The sequence below is a fragment of the Mus caroli genome, unplaced genomic scaffold (assembly GCF_978045245.1).
Source record: "Mus caroli unplaced genomic scaffold, Mus_caroli_1 scaffold_15, whole genome shotgun sequence".
Taxonomy (NCBI): domain Eukaryota; kingdom Metazoa; phylum Chordata; class Mammalia; order Rodentia; family Muridae; genus Mus; species Mus caroli.
Window position 1 is genome coordinate 44,727,082 of NW_028227270.1, and position 20,465 is coordinate 44,747,546.

At 38.4% G+C, this 20,465-nt stretch overlaps 1 protein-coding gene across 9 annotated transcripts in view; it reads right to left on the reverse strand.

The window, feature by feature from the left end:
• Mctp1 (multiple C2 and transmembrane domain containing 1) overlaps positions 1–20,465 on the reverse strand; it is a 633,933-nt gene that overhangs the window by 363,715 nt on the left and 249,753 nt on the right. For all 9 annotated transcript variants that reach the window (XM_085830938.1, XM_085830936.1, XM_085830943.1 and 6 more), the window contains exon 2: positions 18,057–18,171. In XM_085830938.1, the coding sequence (XP_085687064.1) occupies positions 18,057–18,171 (115 nt within the window). The remainder of the gene's footprint in view (positions 1–18,056; positions 18,172–20,465) is intronic.

Consider the following 20,465-nt stretch of genomic DNA (forward strand, 5'->3'; position numbering starts at 1 on the left):
CCATCTCCTTCTGACTTACTTGGGAGACACTTATTGCATGTGTAAAAGCAGCACAGCCAGCCACCAGAATGGCATTCCCACAATTCAAACTGTTTTTTCTTTGGGCTCAGTATATGAGGACTTGAGTCATTAGGAATCATTTTAGAATTCCCCTACACCACAAGTCCTAAATCCACTTTTATTTGGGTGATTTATTACATTCTGTCTTCTAGACTTCAATATAAGGTCACCAGGTAGACATTAAGGCCACAGAAAATCAAAGAATTATGTTGGGTTGGTCAGGGCTCTCTCTCCATAAAGAATTTTCAGAACACTTCCTACAACATTTCCTTCAATTACACTGAACTTAATAAAAATGAGCAGAGTTTTTTCTTCATGTGGCTCTGACATCTCATACATAATTATAAATCAATAGCAGAGAAAGAAAAGCCTCATTCATTTAAAATGTGTATGTATAGTGTGACTCTTCAGCCACAATATTTCTAAAATGTTTTGTATTTACTCAGGAATTTTAAAAATAGTTCCTAATTTTCTTGTGAAAAATTAAATACTCCATTTTCCTGCATAGTGGTAGCCTATGTTGGAGCAACAGCAGGCTACTGGAGACATTGTCCTTTCACTTTACTGACTTTTTGGACATGTGATTGGGGAAAAAGCAGAAGCCGTGGATTTTTGCTGTAGGATCTATCATTCATAACAACAAAGAATATTTGTGTTTATCAATAATATTGTATCAAAATAGCAACTAAGAACAGAAAAAGAAAGCAATTTCTAATAACTTAAAATATCCAAAGTTCCGGGCAGTGGTGGCACATGTCTTTAATCCCAGCACTTAGGAGGCAGAGGCAGGTGGATTTCTGAGTTCGAGGCCAGCCTGGTCTACAGGGTGAGTTCCAGGACAGCCAGGGCTACACAGAGAAACCCTGTCTTGAAAAACAACAACAACAAAAATAAAAAATAAAAATTAAGAACAAAACAAAACAAAAATACCCCAAAGTACTTATTGTTTTACTAAGCTTTACTTCTGTGGCAGGCTTGAGACCAGAAACTGATTTCTTTTCAGGAATATAAAGTATACAAAAGAGCAACTCTGAAATGATTCACAGATGATTAACATGCTATTTAAAGAAAATAGGAGCTTCACACTTTAAACAGTCAGGTTAAAAACTGTAGGCATTATCTTCAAAGTCAGAGTAATTGTTGCTTTTTTCCAGCCCTCAGCATCCTGCTTTTCTTTCTCTGTAAGAAGATGGGCTGGTGCGTTGGAGTACATAGTACAGAGACACAATGAGAAGGCTGTCAACAACATCAGTCACCTGTTAGGGCTACAATAGAGATGTGCCAAAGAAGCACACAGGCAGAGAAACTCGAAAGAGAAATGAAAATACCAGAGCTCATTAGAATCAATAGTGCACATTTAAAATAATAGGGAAAAAAAAGGCCGTTGCAGCTGCCATTTAGATAAATATTTATTAACTTTTTAATCAATCATGTTTATTTGCTATCATGTTAAAATAATAATTTTGCCGGGCAGTGATGGTGCATGCCTTTAGTCTTAGCACTCAGGAGGCAGGGGTAGGCAGATTTCTTTGAGTTCTAGGTCAGTCTGGTCTACAGAGTGAGTTCCAGAACAGCCAAGGCAACACAGAGAAACCTTTTCTTAGAAACCAATATAGAAATAGAAGGAGGAATTGGGGGAAGAGGAAAAGGAGGAGGAGGAAGAAGAGGGAAAGGAGGGAGAGCAGGAGGAGTCTAATAAAAGGGATACTTGGCACATTGCACAAGACTTTACAAACAGGGTCCCATTTACTCCCTGTATAGCTTGTTCCTAGGAAGGGCATATTTTTGTGATGCACAGTTTGCCGATGGGATTTAGTTCTTGTCTCTCTGATGACAAACCTGTGCTGTGGCAGACTTGTCCCCATAAATACCAATGCCTTTCTGCATCCATTCCTTTCTCTCATGCTGTTAACTTTCTGTAGCCAGAACTTGCTTAGCTCTGTGCCTGAGCCAGGCCATGGTAGCACAACCTTGGAAGCAGCATGTAGTTGAAAGAAACTGGGAAGTGCTGAATAGTGCATGCCCTTGGTTACTCACAGAAACATTCTGAAGAAAGTCTATACAAGTCCAAGAGGACCACTAGAGGTCAGCTGCACCTTCATTTACTCACACAGCAGCATCTCTTTCCCTTCCTAGTATCCTCCTTATCCTTACTTACCATGGCTTCCTGGAATTGTCTGCCAAAGAAACTCACATACCTACAGAAGGGTTTTTTCTAAGCTTAAAAGGTTATTACTTTCTTCTATGGCAGCAATAAAGTACTATTAAAAACAACTGAAATTTCAGAATTCTCAGTACTCCTTGAAAAAAAAAACACTTATCTTTTATAATTATACTCACAGGCTTCCTTTAATAAAGAGTAGCAAAGGTTTCCCATTTAACTAGCAATTCTCCTCTACCAAATTTATTCAATAACTTTAAGCTCTTGGTGCATAAGAATTTTAGAAAAATGACATGCACAATTTTGTAGTTATTGCCTCAGACTACATTTTGCTATAATAACTATTCATATTTATAAACGATTTAGCTACATCTTAAAGATCTTTATGGAGAGCAAATTGGTCATTCTTCAACTATAAAGAGACTGTCACTTCAATTTGCAATTATAGATTATTTCCTCATATTAACAATGCACAGAATCCATGCTTGGCAGCAAGGGGAATAGTGTATGGAGGAGTACATGAGGAGTTACAAGCTCTAGAGACTGAGGATGCTCCTTTGTCTCAACCAGTTTCCTTCTAAGGATGAAAGCCCAGAGCTACAACCTTATTTCTAAAGGGTAATGAAGACCTGGGAACTTGTTCTCTGTCCCAAAGATATAATTTGTGTTCATTAAGAAGTCAAACTTTCTTTCCCTTTCTCTTCTGAAGTGGAGGGAACGTGACTCTTCTGTGCCGCACTTGTGACAGACACACACTGACAGTTGCACTGTTGCAGTCCCTCCCCTGCAGTATGGCTCTCTGTAAGTGCAGCTGACATCAGCTCCCAGCATCACCAGCAGAGGAAGAAAGAGTGAGCTTGGGAGGTTGACACTAGAAATAACAATGCTTATTCTTTGACATGAAAACCAAGCCCACACTTGCAGTTAGGGAAAATAAGAAAATTAGATATTAAAGATATCAACAAAATATTCTTGGGGGTCAATTTTCCATTTAATCTAGAGGGACCCTTTTCATCTACACAATCCACTTCTGACACATGCTTATAACTAAGTTGTTTTCAACCTCAATTCTTTTAGGAGCTACAGGGATTGTGTGTTTCATGGGGAGCACCAAAGCTGAGAAAATTACAGTTGGCTACTAGTTATTAAAATTACATGAGAGCACTCGACATTCCTTCCATTTTCTTTGTGACTTGGACTGGAGAAATGGGTCATTGGTTAAGATTTCTAGCTACTTGCAAGCTGGTAAAACCACTGTGGAAATCAGTCTGGTGGTACATTTACACAATGGAGTATTACACAGAAATTAAAAACAATCAATTTATGAAATTCTTAGGCATCTGGAGGATAGCATCCTGAGTGAGGTAACCCAATCACAAAAGAACACACATGATATGCACTCACTGATAAGCAGATATTATTAGCCCAGAAACTTAGAATATCCAAGATACAATTTGCAAAACACATGAAACTCAAGAAGAAGGATGACCAAAGTGTGGATACTTTGTTCCTTTTTAGAATGGGGAACAAAATACTCATGGAAGGAGTTACAGAGACAAAGTTCAGAGCTGAGATGGAAGGAAAGACCATCCAGAGACTACCCCACCTAAGGATCCATCCCATATACAACCATCAAACCCAGACACTATTGCATATGCCAGAAAAATTTTTGCTGACAGGACCCTGACATAGCTCTCTTTCTTGTGAGGCTATGCCAATGCCTGGCAAATAAAGGAACACGGGGCCCCTAATGAAGGAGCTAGAGAAAGTACCCAAAGAGCTAAAGGGGTCTGCAACCCTATAGGATGAAAACAATATGAACTAACCAGTACCCCCCACCCCCCAGAGCTTGTGTCTTAGTTGCATATGTAGCAGAGGATGGTCTAGTTGGCCATCAATGGGAGGAGAAGCCCTTGGTCTTGTGAAGATTATATGCCCCAGTACAAGGTAATGCCAGGGCCAGGAAGTTGGTGTGGGTGGGTTGGGGAACAGGGCAGGGAGGGGGGTGGTGGGGTATAGGGGATTTTCGGAGGGAAAACTAGGAAAGGGGATAGCATTTGAAATATAAATGATGAAAATATCTAATAAAAATTAATATTTAAAAAATCATCTTTAAAGAGAAAGAGTACATATGTTAGAAAATGGGAAAGATTTTAGGTGTGTAGCCATTAACTATATTAATAAAGGAGTGTCAAATAATAAAATGGTGAGGTATTAACCATATTAAATTAAAAAAATTTTATTTGGGGAGTAGAGGTTATCTGAATATAATATTAAAGATGATGATATTTAACATTTTCAGATTATTTATACTGCCAAAAACCTAAACTTAGCATGTACTAAATAACAAGATTCTTTAAACAAAACAACAACAACAAAAAAACTCCATGGTATTGGTACAGAGACAGACAGATAGATCAATGGAATAGAAATGAAGACCCAGAAATGATCCCACACAGCTATGGCCACTTGATCTTTGACAAAGGAGATTAAAACCATCCAGTGGAAAAAAGACAGCATTTTCAGCAAATGCTGCTGGTTCAACTGTCACTTGGCATGCAGAATGCCAATTAATCCATTCTTATGCCCTTGCAGAAAGATCATGTCCAAAATGACCGAGGACCTCCACATAAAACCACATACACTGAAAATAATAGAAAAGAACGTGGGGAAGAGCCTAGAGCACATAGGCACAGGGGGAAATTTCCTGATCAGAACAACAATAGCTTATGCTCTAAGATCAAGAATTAACAAAGGAGACCTCATAAAATTGCAAAGCTTCTGTAAGGCAAAAGACACTGTCCATAGGACAAAATTGCAACCATCAGATTGGGAAAAGATCTTTACCAACCCTATATCTGATAGAGGGATAATATCCAATATATACAAATAACTTAAGAAGTTAGACTCTAGAGGACCAAATAACCCCATTAAAAATGAGGAACAGAGCTAAAAAGAGAATTCTGAGCTGAGAAAATCGAATGGCCATGAAGTACCTAAGAAATATTCAACATCCTTAGTCATCAGGGACATGCAAATCAAAACAACCCCGAGATTCCATCTCACACTAGTCAGAATGGCTAAGATCAAAAATTCAGGTGACCGCAGATGCTGGCGAGGATGTGGAGAAAGAAAAATAGTCCTCCATTGCCTATGGGATTGCAAGCTGGTGCAACCACTCTGAAAATCAGTTTGGCAGTTCCTCTGAAAATTGGACATAGTACTACCAGAAGACCAGCTATACCACTCCTGGGCATATACCCAGAAGATGCTCCAACATGTAATAATGACACATGCTCCAGTATGTTCATAGCAGCCTTATTTATAATAGCCAGAAGCTGGAAAGAATCCAGATGGCCCTCAACAGTGTAATGTATACAGAAAATGTCATACATTTATATAATAGATTACTACTCAGCTATTAAAAATGATGAATTCATGAAGTTCTTAGGGAAATGGATGGAACTAGAAAATATCATCCTGGGTAAGGTAACAGAATCACAAAATAACACACAGGGTATGCACTCACTGATGTGTGGATATTAGCCCAGAATCTCGAAATACCCAAGATACAATTCACAGACCACATGAAGCACAAGAAGAAGGAAGACCCCCAGTGTGAATACTTCAGTCCTTCTTAGAAAGGGGATCAAAATACCCATGGGAGGAGAAACAGAGACAAAGTTTGGAGCAGAAACTGAAGAAATGGTCATCCAGTGATTGTCCCACCTGGGGATCCATCCCATATACAGTTACCAAACCCAGATACTGTTGTGGATGACAAGTGCTTACTGACAAGAGCCTGATACAGCTGTCTCCTGAGAGGCTCTGCCAGGGCCTGACAAATTCAGAAGTGGAGGCTCACAACTATCCATCGGACTGAGCCCAGATTCCCCAATGGAAGAGCTAGAGAAAGGACCCAAGATGCTGAAGGGGTTTGCAGCCCCATAGGAGGAACGAACATTAACGAACCAGTATCTCCAGTGCTCCCAGTGACTAAACCACCAACCAAAGAGTACACAAGGAGGAACTCAAGTCTTCAGCCACATATGTAGCAGAGGATAGCCTTGTGGGACATCAGTGAGAGGAGAGGCCCTTGGCCTTGTGAAGGCTCGATGCCCTAGTGTAGAGGAATGGCAGGACAGGGAATGGGGAGTGGGTATGTTAGTGAGAGGGGGCAGGAGGGAGATGGGATAGGGGAGTTTTCAAAGGGGAATGAGGAAAGGGGATAAAATTTGAAATGTAAATAAAGAAAATATCTAATACAAAAATGAAAAAAATCCAATAAATATCTGTGAGTTGAAAAACTAAAGATAAATTGTCTTCTTAATTCTATTTTCCTATATTACAAATATATATTTTCAAATATGATATTCATTATCTTCTCAGGCTAGCCAGCCTGAAAAATATAGCTACTTTGAGACGAATTGTTCTGTAAATATAGAGTATACACTTAATAGAAAAATGTAAAAATTTTAAGTGATGATTAGGTTACCTATTTAGAAGTCAAAATTTTATATTGAAAGTACTGGTTTTTGGAAGATATGCAATTAAAATGTAATCACCTATTGATTTTATGCCTTTCATATGATAATAAAATTTTTTTAAATTTAAAAGAGAGTAATCTGTACATAGTGCTGTAAGAAAAACCTGGTGGAGCACCACTTCCCCCATTTTCTCTGGTTCAGATTTAACAATGCTAGACTAGTGCAAAATGTTCCTGTAACAAGAGGCACATGAACGATAATAAATTCTCCTGGTCTAGCAACTGTATGGCCAGTTTTACTAATATACAATCAATTTATATACCAGTAAGTGGTATCTATAAAAATAAAACTTTAAAATGAATAAATTATATGCTGATAGGATCAGAGGTGAGGAGGACACAACATCTGTCCCAACACCACCAGGAATAACTGGGATCATCGGGAAAAGGTAAGAGGAATAAGAAAAAGTGGAACCAGAAACAAAATGAAGGAAACACCCTTGGTCCCAATTACTAGTTAAAACAACCTATGATTCATTTCAAAATGCAGACTATTAAATTACCAATACAGAAGTGAAAATCATTAAAGAGGTGGAAATCATTATACTGACTTATTCATCACACATTGTATAAATGAATTGATAAACATGATTAATCTATAAAAATGTAAAAGTAAAATATTTAAAAACAAAAGGTCACTATGAAAAGATTCTCAATGGTAGGACCTTGGTTAAAGGAACAAGATCAACATGTATGTAAATGATGTCTGTAACACACAAGCCACACTTATATCTGACTTTCAGCACTTATAAGAAACCTTAAAAGAAAATTGACTAGCAACACGTTTAATTCATTATCTCAGCACAAAAGACAACATGGTATGCCTTTTCTGGATTAACATAGCTCATTAAAAGCTGAATTCTAAAGATACCAGGGAAATGTGCTCAGAGTGAAACCCACTTTTGTTGGCATAGTTGTATATTCACTGTTAAATAAGAATATATACAATGATCTCTCACCTTCTGGTATTAGTGATTAAACCGCCAAACCTCATGTTTGTGAAGCAATGCTTTTCCATTTAGCTATACCAACCCTGTAATGCTTAATTTTCTGATGAATTTTAATGAGTTTAAGATCTGTTTTAGAAAGCATTAGTAAAATGTTTATTATCTCTGAAATTTAAATTATTTTGGTAGCAAAATTACTTTTAGTAATTATACCAGTCAATAGTTACAAAATACAACCTTCTCAGGTGAGGTACAGCCATCTTAACACGACAATTTCCAAGCATCAAAACCAAGCAGGAATCTGGACACCAAAATATGAACATATGTACTGTGTCAGTGGTTCTTAACAGCCAGGCCTCTGGGGAATCAAAGAAACATTATTTCCTTGCAAAGTTCCAAGCAACATGCTTGATGGCTGATGTCCACTAGAGATAGAACCACACTCCACCCACTCAAACAACTGTCTCTTTAAGTGCTTTCATAGACACAGTTTCTAATGATAAAACTATTGGTTGGTTCTCCTCTAACTTGAAAAAGGACTTGTTTATAATTATAACTGGAATGTTTTAGTTTTATTTATAAGGAAAATAAGAGGCCTCAACTCTTTTTGCATCTAGCAGTGTTAGACCTGGTATAAGTTCTTAATTAGTGACTTTAAATGAAAGTTAACTGTTGGTTAACTTCCGAAGGCATGCCTATCTGTCAGTTTCTAGGTTTCTTAGTCTACCTTGACAACATAGTTTTCAGTATCTTGGAAATTCTTTATGAGCAATGGCACAAGGCTTAGAACAGACTCCAGCAGCTACAGGTGCCCTGATGAAGATCTCTAGATCCACAAATTGTGGAATTTATAACAATGTTACAAATAAAAAGACAACTTTATTTTTGTTTATTTAAATTTATTCCTAGGACACAAAGAAAAGGAATAACCTGTAGTACAGTGGTTCTCAACTTCCCTAATGATACACCCCTTTAATACAGTGCCTCAAGTTGTGGTGATCCCCAACCATAAAATTATTTTCAATGCCACTTTAAAACTGTAACTTTGCCACTGTTCTGACTTGTAATATAAACATCTACATGTAGAATATTTAATATGTGACTTCTGTGAAGTGGTCATATGATCCCCCTACCCCCAGGGCTTTTGACCCACCAGTTGAGAACCACTGCTATAGCAAGTTAACTTAGGTGTCCCATAGCATATATCTACTAATCCCCAGTGTTTGTGGCTATGACCTCACTTGGAAATAAGGTGTTGGAAGGTATAATTAATCTCAGAGTTTTGTGAGGATATCATTCTGGAATTAGGGTAGACTCTAATGATTTTATCCTTACAAGGAAAAAGGGATGGGGACATGAGGGCTGATGGCACAGAGAAGAAAACCATGTAAGGACAGAGTCAGATATTAGGGTGATATTCCTATAAATCAAGAACTGCTTGACCCATAGAAGAAGCAAGGTAAAGACTGCAATTATTTCCCAGAAAATCCAAAAAGAGTTTGCCTTGCTATATGTGATTTTTAAATTCTTCACTTCAAAACCTCTGAGTTAATGCATTTCTGTTGCTCTGGGCCTTTTGCATGTGGTGAACTGTTAGGGCAATTCTAGGAAATCAATATATCCTCCATGATCCACACTACAGAAGATGAAAGGGGAGGGAATTGTTATTAACAGATATACTTATCTAAATTGCTCTTTATGCTATTCTTGGGCCTAGCAAACACAGAAGTGGATGCTCACAGTCAGCTATTGGATAGATCACAGGGCCCCCAATGGAGGAGCTAGAGAAAGTACCCAAGGAGCTAAAGGGATCTGCAACCCTATAGGTGGAACAACAATATGAACAAACCAGTACCCCCCAGAGCTCGTGTTTCTAGCTGCATATGTATCAGAAGAAGCCTAGTCGGCCATCAGTGGAAAGAGAGGCCCATTGGTCTTGCAAACTTTATATGCCTAAGTACAGGGGAACGCCAGGGCCAAGAAGGGGGGGGGAGTGGGGAGATTTATGACATGCATAAAAAAATAAATAAATAAATTGCTCTTTATTTACACATAGTACAAACAGCCTGCTTAGAACACATATCATTCAAACTATGACAGACAACAGTATGGATGTCTCAGCCAAAACGTTTATCTCCTGAAAAGTCCAATCTAATTAAATTTTAGATGACATCTTTCTAAAAGTTGACTGGAATTACAAGATAAAATGATAATCATCTTTCAGACAAACAATAAATATTTTTAGTATTAGTATGCCTTACATATTACTTGAGATATATCCATATATGAATGAAAGATAGTATATTATTTACATGAAAATAGACTGTATTTCCATTTACTAAACCTGGACCTCATCATTAAAGGAGAAAGGCTGTGCTCCTCACTCAAAGTCACACAGTTAAGAAAATGTGCACAGTATTTTTCAACTTAGACATGCAATATAGTGAGAATTCTGGAATTTTGGTTTCCTTAAAAAATACATAAATAGCTGGGTGGTGGTGGCACTCAAGAGACAGAGGCAAAGGCAGAGGCAGGTGGATCTCTGAATTTGAGGTCATCCAAGTCTACAGAGAGAGCTCCAAGACACTCAGAGCTAAAACAGAGAAACCTGTGGGGTAAGTGGAACCATATCATCAGACAAAGACTGGGAAGATTGAGTAGGTTCATAAGACCTGAGGACAATAGGAGTTTCACCTGGTTCCAAACAGAGCTCTTGATCTGGAGCACATGACTACAATCCCCATGGGAAGATTGTAACCAGTACTCACTTAGCACAGAGTTCTATGCCATTGAGGTATCTATATAGGTCAGCCCAGAGGGTTTAGCCAATAAGCTTCCCTTCCTGGACATTCCTTTCTGCAAAAGGAAATCTCTGGTTCACACTAAGTGAGGTGTATGCACCCATTTTCCATGATGAACAATGAATAAACAGTGTGGACAAACAAGGACTGTCTCTCTCTTCAAGACCCGCCATGGGGGTAAAGTCTTCGTCATACTGAGCCTTACCACCTAATCTCATGCAGAAGGCCCCTCTGCATTCCCAGACACTCACCCCCAGAGCTAAGCCAGAGTTCCCCCTCTCCCTGACCTGGCCTAATCACAGGCCCCCTTTGTTCCCAACTCCACATGATTTCTAGTAATGATTGGATGCCTGGGAGTTTGGGAACCCCTGCCTCCTCAGCCTCAGCTTGCCTCATCTGGGCTGTGCCCCCAACCCTTAGACTGCATTCTCTCTCCCACCCCTGAGTGGTGCATTGGCACTTCCCACAAATAAAAAGAAGAACAATGGCCAGCTCAGAGTACCCAGCATACCTCAGTGACTGGTGAATATGATTCTACACTAACAAAATTGGAACATTATAGGGATGTTGAATGTGATGAAGTATGTGGTATTCTTTCCATTCTCCTGTGAATATGTGATGTGAGGTTCAGAGAATATAGGCATCTGGATCTTTCTTGGCAGTATATGAATGCAGCATTGTAATAAATAATAAAGTGTGATTGCTGTTAATTCTAACAGTTAGACAAGTGTTTGTAGCCATCCTTTTCTAATCTTTGCATTGCTCCCAGGCACCATGAGTGCCACGAACTAAGACTTCTATAATTCTTCTTCCTTCCTTTCTTTCACCCCCTTTACTCAGCTCTGTTTTGTGGGAAGCCACATGTGCCATTGCAGACTGGCGCAGGCTTCTGCTGGCCACCACGCATAAGTTTGGGCAAACGACCAATGCTTACTTATGCAGTAAAGTTTTTCGCCAAAACACTGCCTGGCCTGGGCATGATAATAAGGGTCTGCAAAGTACTGAGAGAATAACCAATCAGATATGAGACATGCAAATGAGGTATGATAATGAGGTACTGAGAGAATAACCAATCAGATGTAAGACATGCAAATGAGGTATGTTAATGAGGTACTGTGAGATACTGAGAGAGAGTAGCCAATCAGATGAGGAACATGCAAATGAGGCATAGTGCATAACCAATCCGGGTGTGAGACACGCCTCTCCTAGGCCTATATAAGCAGCACCAGTTCTGGGCTCAGGGTCTCTTCGACTCTACAATAAAGCTCTCCCAATAAATGTGTGCAGAAGGATCCTGTTGCAGGGTCGTTCTTGCTGGTCGAGTCGGATGCACGCAAGATGTTTCAAACATCCCAAGTCATTGTTGGTATTCCTCTAACCCTACTCTCATATTCCTTTTCTTTTCTGTTTTCACGCTTAAAATCCAAGTTCAAATGGCTTAATAAAAGGCACAGTGGTTAAGAGCACTGACTGTTTGTCTAGAAAACCAGGATTTTATTTCCAGCACCAACATGACAGGTAATAATAGTTTGTAACTCTAATTCCAAGAAGCTTTGATTCTCTCATTTGGTCTGTTGAGACACTACAGATATGTAGTGCACAAACATCCATGTAAGCCAATCACCCAAATACATTAAAAAATCCAAGTCCTTAATCTAAGCCATATTCCTTCATAACTTCAGAGCTTTCTAGCCACCCACTCACTTTAAGTTCTTCATATTTAGTTGCCCTACCAATTAAACACAGTATTATATTACAAATCTAATATAGCCTGACACTACCCATTCAAATGTCAAATCATCTGTTATTCAAGACAGTCAATCATAAACTTAGCTCAGGTTTTTCCTTTTCTTCTACCAAAAAAAAAAAAAAATGGGGGGCTGGAGAGACATGGCTCAGCTCAGCAGTTGCAATGGTTAGTTTTTTGTCAACTTGACACAATTTAGGGTCCATCTTGAGAAAAGAATCTCAATTGAGATTCACACTTTCATAAAATTGAACTCTAGGCAAGTCTATAGGTGTGGGGCCATGAAAGGCAACTTGTTTTGATTGAACGAGGCTTACTCCAGAGATGCAGTAGAAGACTCCACAAGGGACGGAACAGTGAGCCACATTCCCAGAGACAGGTGCCTGACACCACAGAGCCCCCAACTCCATAATTCCATGATTGTCAGTCACACAGACAAAACCCCAAGCTCCTAGCATTCTGGCTAGACTCCACCCCAACAGTTACCTGACAATACCCAGGTATGCTCCGCCCCACAGTTACCTGACAGCAAGGTAGCCCAGCCCACTATAAAAGGAGCTGCTTGGCCCCTCCTTGCTCTCTTAAATTCTCACTTTTCTTACTCTTATCTCTATCTCTCCTTTCCCCCTCTTACCACGTGACCATGACCGGCCCCTCTCTTTCTTTTACCTATCTTTCTTTCTACAATAAAGCTCTAAAACCATAGACTGCCTCTGCTCATCAAAGCCTGCCGGACTTGAATGATGGGATTGGCTTTCCCCTAAAGAGCCATGTCTAGCCTCCCACCGGAAGGCCTTCCTGCTCTCTAGCCACAGTCCAGACCAAGGTCTCTCACAGGCGTGGGAACCACCCAGAGCCCCCTCTCTCCCTGCTCTCTCGTCCCTGCGGCCTCAGGGATGACCAAACCACACCCCAAACCCCCTGGCCTCCACTTTGTTCTCAGCTCTTCCTCCATGACCAGCAGTGTCTGGGATGCCTGATACTGAGAACCTGTTATCTCTGGCCTCAGTGAGGCCCAGAGATCTCTGACTGCCCCTTGTCCACCCCCTGGCATGTTGGGTTCCATGGCTTCCCACAGCCAGACACCCACCCGGGGGCCTCATGGAAAGCATGTGGCAGTCCTCCTGTGTCTGCCCACCCAGAACACTGTAACTCTGGTGTGTTGTGGGTTTTCTCCCACCCTCTTTATTCCCACATGCCCACTGCCCTACATACAGGATATAATCTTAATCACTGAGTAGCAGTACCACCTGTTCAGGTCCTAGGTTGTGTAAGAATGCAGGTTCAGCAAACCATGGAAAGCAAGGCAGTAAGCAACATTCCTCCAAGATCTCTGCTTTAGTTCATGCTTCAAGGTTCTTGCCCTGTTTGAGCTCCTGCCTTGATTTTTCTCAGTGGTGGGCTGTGCTTGAGTCATGTTCATTAAATAAACCCTTTCTTCTCCTAATTGCATTTGCTCATGGTTTTTTATCACAGCAATAGACTTCAAGTAGGACAGCAGTTATGAGAACTTGCTATTTGTACAGAGAACTATAGTTCAGTCCCTGGCACCAACATCAAGCCTCTACACTGTCTAATTACAGCTCCTAGGAATCTAATACTTTCTCTGAGTCCGTAATCACCTTCATAAACTTTCAAACACACACAAACACACACATATATAAATAAAACACCATACACACACAAACAAACATGCACAGGCACACACAAGTGCACAATGCTTGCACACACATGCATGCATACACACACACACACACACACACACACACACACACACACACACAACACAATTAAAATGATTTCCAAGAAAAATAAATTGACTGGGTTAGGTTGAAATGAGCATTTTAAATATATGGTATATTTTTCTTCCCTGCTAAGTACTTCAATACATAGCATTACCATTCTCTTGAACTTTGTTTCAAGCTTCTTTCTGAGAATAATTTGATACGCTAAGAAAGACAGTACTATGTGCAAATGAAATCTGGACTGGGAACCATGGTGAAACAGGGTATGGCAGGACAGAGAATCTAGATTTAAATGTGTATTTAGTATATTTTATATGTTACTCAAGAAATGGTAATAGGGTGAATGCTAGTCCACATGATACACTTTAGAAAATATAATAATGAAATCCATCATTCTAAATATACATTAATAATCTTAAAAAGAGGAATAAGAGAAAGATTACACAGTGTCTTAAGGGTAGGGATCACTATGCTCAGATTGCATCAAAGCTATGATGAAAGAGTTTTCCAAGATTATACATTTATAAGTATGTTGAACCTTTTGACACAAATGCACACAACCCTGGTTGGCATCTCTTGGTGCATCTTATCTGAAGCAAGTGCTGCTTATACATCTCATCACTGCCAATGGCAATTACCTGTACATTGTAACTTGGCCAAGACAGCCTCCTCCAAAGTTATACTTGGAACTACTCATAAACTTTTACATACAATTTTAGTATCCACTGAGAGTTTCTACCAGGAAATGTTGTGACAGTGATGTCCTTAAATGGTGGCTTACTATTTGTATCTTTCATCCTATATTTTTCCACCACAATTCTACCATTATGAAAGCTGCTTTCTTCTGCTTCCTATTCATATACTCAATCATTGATTTACTATGAAGGTAGATAAATTTCCTTCTATATTCATACACTAGCAGCATCATTAACACTCTCCTGAAACAGCCTCACTTGTAGTCATTACTGGTTTCTTTGAAGTCGCTCATGTGTTTATCATTCTGCTAGCAATCTAACATATACATATACATATATATATATATATATATACACACATATATATACACATATATATACATATATATATGTATGTATATATAGATATTTACTTGTTTTTAATGCAAAATGTTCCAAGCTCATCTTGTATTTTTTTCTACCCAGATCTATAATTAATCATTTCTCAAAAAGTCCTGACCACTTGCATTAGAGAAATTGTATTTAGGAACAAAGATTCGGACCTTTTGTGTGTTAATTACATATTGTTGTTGTTACACCTGCTATTGTCTCTAGGCCTCCTTAGCAGACAGGTGCAGAACACACAAACACACGTTTAATCATTTGTATTTCTAGGTACCTCAACACACACACGCACATAACAATTCAAAATTATATCTGTGGTACATCAGGACTTAGTCTTGCATTTCCCTTTTCTATATTTAAATATTATTTTTCCTAGTGAGATATTTAGGTCTCAGTATCTATAGTATATTTACTTATTTGCTAGTTGGCTCTCAGCATATTTACATGTAGCTTACTTAGCATACTTTCAAGATTGAGAGTCATGCTCTGAAGCATATTTCTGCACAGTCCTCTTGATCTTGATGTTTTGGTTTGCAGTCTAGGGAGAACTGTACTAGAAGAAGGATTTTGTTAGAGAAATGTTCCTTTCTCCTCACCTATTCATTCTTGTCCCTATTCTTGCTAACTGTTCTCACTTATAGTCTGACTCTTACCAATCTCATTAGAGTCCAACTTTTTCCTCTTGTATTTCTTTTGTGCAAATTAGTAGACCATGCCTGATTTTTTACAGCTCTTTATTTCTCACAAGAAATATTGCATTCTACTGACACCTTTTTTTAAGTTTTGTTACATAAACTTAATAATTTCTCTGTAAAATTTTCACATTAACTTCTAGGCATCTCTCTCTCACTCTCTCTCTCTCTCTCTCTCTCTCTCTCTCTCTCTCTCTCTCTCTCTCTCTCTCATACACACACACACACACACACAATGACAGGCTATCCTTTGAATGTGAATGATCTATAGTTTCTTCAACTATACACCTACTTGTGGGTTTAATGTTGTAATAATTATACAACTATAAATAATGCTACAATATATAGTTATGTGTCTATGTGTTTAACAATGTTAGAGACAGACCTGGAATTAAAAGGTTGATATTATTTCCTGATCTAATTCTATTTTAGATCAAATTACTCAATTTAATTTGAGATCACTTTGAATAATAAAAATTTTCTATGAAATGATGGTAACTTTATATTATTTATCTTTGTTTATCTTAAGTGCAACTTCTGAGGCAGTAAGACTCAATAAACATTTCTCATTAGCTTCTAGAGCAGATGTTTAATTCTATAAAAGTATCCCTTGTTTACTTACATTTTAAGGTGTCTAGTTATGAAAAATAATTATTAAGTTAAATAATTTATCACTCAGAGACAGGGACAGCAAAGAGAGTCTGTGTTCCTAATCTAGTTTTTTCAACTTCTTAAGTGTAGATATCAATTGAGGTATGGTGGCAAAAGTGTCATATCATCAGGAGCCTCTCTGTCATCTGATGGTGAGTGAGCACAGGCTTGAGGACTATCCCTCATCCTGATAGATGTAGTTACATCTCAACTTAGCTTCCAGAAGGTGTGGGTTCCCAGGCCTCTGGACTCTGTAATTCCTGTAATAATGGTCACAGCAGGTAGTGACCATTATCTCAGGCTGCTACCCAGTTTATTGGTCTCTTTCCATGATTCTGCCTCTATTCTAGAAAGCTCTTGTGTGCCCAGACTAATTCATCAAGAAATTGCCTAGGAATATGAAATCTGAGAACTAAAAGGTACTGGCTGCCTTCCCCTCAATGCTGCTTCAAATTTCTGTACACTCACCAGGAAGACATCCAATTGAGCTTCAGACAGCTGCTGATTAAGACCTTCACATTTCCAGGAGATGTTTCAAATCTCACTCTCATAGCAGATTAAACTGAGCAATTTCAGGTAACAAAGAACCTTTTTGACCAAAAGCTAATTTCTGACAAAGATTCTAATGTAAACATATGCTTGCCTATGTAGCTGTATGTCTCATCTAGGTACATATATGCTCACCTATGTAAATATATGTCTAGCTTATATAAATATATGCCTTAATTATATAAATAAATGATCACTTAAACAATATATCAATGTAGAATATGGATAAAGCCATATATTTATAAATATGTAATGCACATATATACATATAATATATATGATATGTATAATTATAATACAATATAGACTATAACGTATAAACCTATGTAAGTGTAGACTGACTTATATAAGTCTGTTTCACCTGTGTAAAGGAACACCCCACCTATGTAAATGTATGCCTTGTCCATGGAAATGATGTCTGTTTCATTCACGTTAATATTCACGTTAATAGGTAAGTGCATGCCTTACCTATGTAAATGCATACTCACATATGTAAATGTATGCCAACCTATGTAATATATCAATGTATGCGTGTCTCACTTACTTAAATGTATGCCTTACTTATGTAAGACTATGTTTCACCTGTATAAATTTACATTTTTTATAGGAAATGTATGCTCAACTATGTATGTGTGCTTCAATTATGCAAATGTATACCTTACCCATGTTAATGCACTCATTATTTTTATAAATGTATGTCTTCCTATGCATATGCATATCTTCCCTATGTGAATGTATGCTCACATAAGCACATGTATATCTCATCTATTTGAATGTATGCTCCCCTGTGTATATGTATACCTTAATATGTGAATGCACATTTCACCAGTTACTGATGCCATGCCTGTAGAATCTATATTGTATAAGATCTGGCTGGAGCCTCACCAACTATGTCAGAATGTGGAGCCCATATCTTCCATGTCAGAGAAGTCAAGTCACATATTAAAGTCTTTGAATCCCAAACTTGTAGAAACTGTATTACAGTTACGTTTTTCAAACATTGGCAATCGTGAAGAAAACACACTCTGTCAGAAGCACATAGATAAAGCTTTGAACAATAGTGTTCTTAACTTCTTACCTCCTCGATCCCGGGCAGCTAAACTTTGACCCCTTCTTAGTGTGATATCCAACTGGTACATTCCGGGATCAGCCAAAGGGACATCTGCATTACTGTTTCCAACTGTACTTATTTTCTGGAAAGTAAGAAATACACAAATAAGTACTGAGCTTATTTTCTTCCTTCTAATTTCTTTAATAGGAGGCTGCATGAAGTTTAAAACAAAATTATGAAAATTAGCCAATCAAATCAACCAAAACAAACTGTGTAAAAAATTTAAAATTCATGAAAGCCTTTAGACTCAAAATGGAAGCACAATAGTAACAACTATTATAACTCTGTTTACAGCTGGTGATTTCAGTATGAAAAGCATTGCCTATGGACAATTATATAATTTGCTTAAGGAAAATTAACAGAGAAATAGTGTGTAAAGTTAAAAGTACAGGGAATGACGAATGGAAAATGAAGATGTGCAAAAGAAGTTGCCTTATACATAACTGTGAATTAAAATTAAAGGATTTATTCTGATGATTGTATTGACTCATTCATTTATGCAAAAGTCTCCTGCTGGTGGATTATACACTTCTACCCAACATAAAATATGATATAAGGACCATCTAGAGACTGCCTCACCTGGGGATCCATCCTATAAACAACTACCAAACCCAGATACTATTGCATATGCCAGAAAGATTTTGCTGACAGGACCTTGATATAGCTCTCTCTGGTGAGCCTATGCCAATGCCTGACAAATACAGAAGTGGATGTTTATAGTCATCTATTGGATGGAACACAGGGCCCCTAATGAAGGAGCTAGAGAAAGCACCCAAGGAACTAAAGGGGTCTGCAACCCTATAGGAGGAACAACAATATGAACTAACCAGTAACACCCCCACCCCACCCCCACCCCCACCCCAGAGCTCGTGTCTCTACCTGCATATGTAGCAGAAGATGGCCTAGTAGGAGAGGCCCTTGGTCTTGTGAAGATTATATGCCCCAGTACAAGGGAATGCCAGGGCCAGGAAGCAGGAATGGGTGGGTTGGGGAGCAGGGAGTGGGGAGGGTATAGGGAACTTTCGGGATAGCATTTGAAATGTAAATGAAGAATGATAATAATTATATTGAAATAAACTCTCCTAGCATGTTGGCAGTATTTGCAAGAAACAAATTCACACCGGAACTCAGTTTCTAATGCTTCTTTCTTTGGAATCAAAGTGTGCATGTTATATATTGAGAGATTTCAGTAGGCTTGCCTAATGGAATATTTTAAACAATAATGCTTAACAGAAATTGTACACTTTATATTTTGTAGTTTTAGCTAGTTTGTATACAGCATAAGAACTTACTTTCTTCCCAGGTTTGAGATTATTTAATATTCTCATTTCTTTTCTGATTAAAAAAGGGGATGTTCTTTAATTTTAAAATTTGCATGAGTAAGAAAAAGCAGTAGTGAGCAATATGGCTCCCAATACCATAATTCACAGGAAGCACAATTATAAAGCAGCATCAAAAAAACTTTACTGAGCTATAATTCACATACTGCAAAGTCACCCTTTAATTGACTCAGTGCTTTATTTGAGGTTTTAAGATCCGGGTAGAAAGCCTTCATTTTGGAACAATTATCACTTAAAAGGTGCACTCTTACTTTGATTGGCACGTGAATTATCATCTCTCCTCTGGTAAAAATGAAAAGAATTCATTCTGTTCCCATAATATCCTTGCCTCCATAAAGGGTAGCTGCAGTCCCCAGGCTCCCAGCCTGGAAATTTTGAGCCTTCTTTGACTTCTTCATTTGCCTCCTACTCACACCCAAAGAGCTGCTAAATCTCAAGTATTCTGCACCACATCTCCCAGATGTCTTTTCCTGTAATTCCTACAAGCGCAATACAAGCCCCGTCTTCGAACAGCAGACCAGTGATGACCTAATTTAACAGTTTGAGATATAACCTTTCATAGTCTTCCAAGCTTTATTCAAGCATACACAAAGATACATAGTGACTCATATACATGTCAGGTTTAGTTTTCAGCTTGAACAATGTTAGCATAAGTTTTCTATTATTCACAATTTATTTAAGAAAACATAACACAGGTACTTTTAGACCAATAAATCAATATTTCCCTCTCCCCTCCCACTCTCCCTCCCTCTTTTCTTTTTCTTTATTAGATATTTTCTTCATTTACATTTCAAATGCTATCCCCAAAGCCCTCTATACCCTCCCCCCGCCCTGCTCCCCAACCCACCTACTCCCACCTCCTGACCCTAGCATTCCCCTGTACTGGGGCATATTATTTTTGCAATACCAAGAGCACGCCCTCCTCCATCCCTTTCCCTTCTATACTCGTTCTCACTGTCTTGATGTATAATTAATAAAGAAAATTTTATTATTTTCTGGCATACAATAGAATGATTTGATCTTCATTTATTATCAA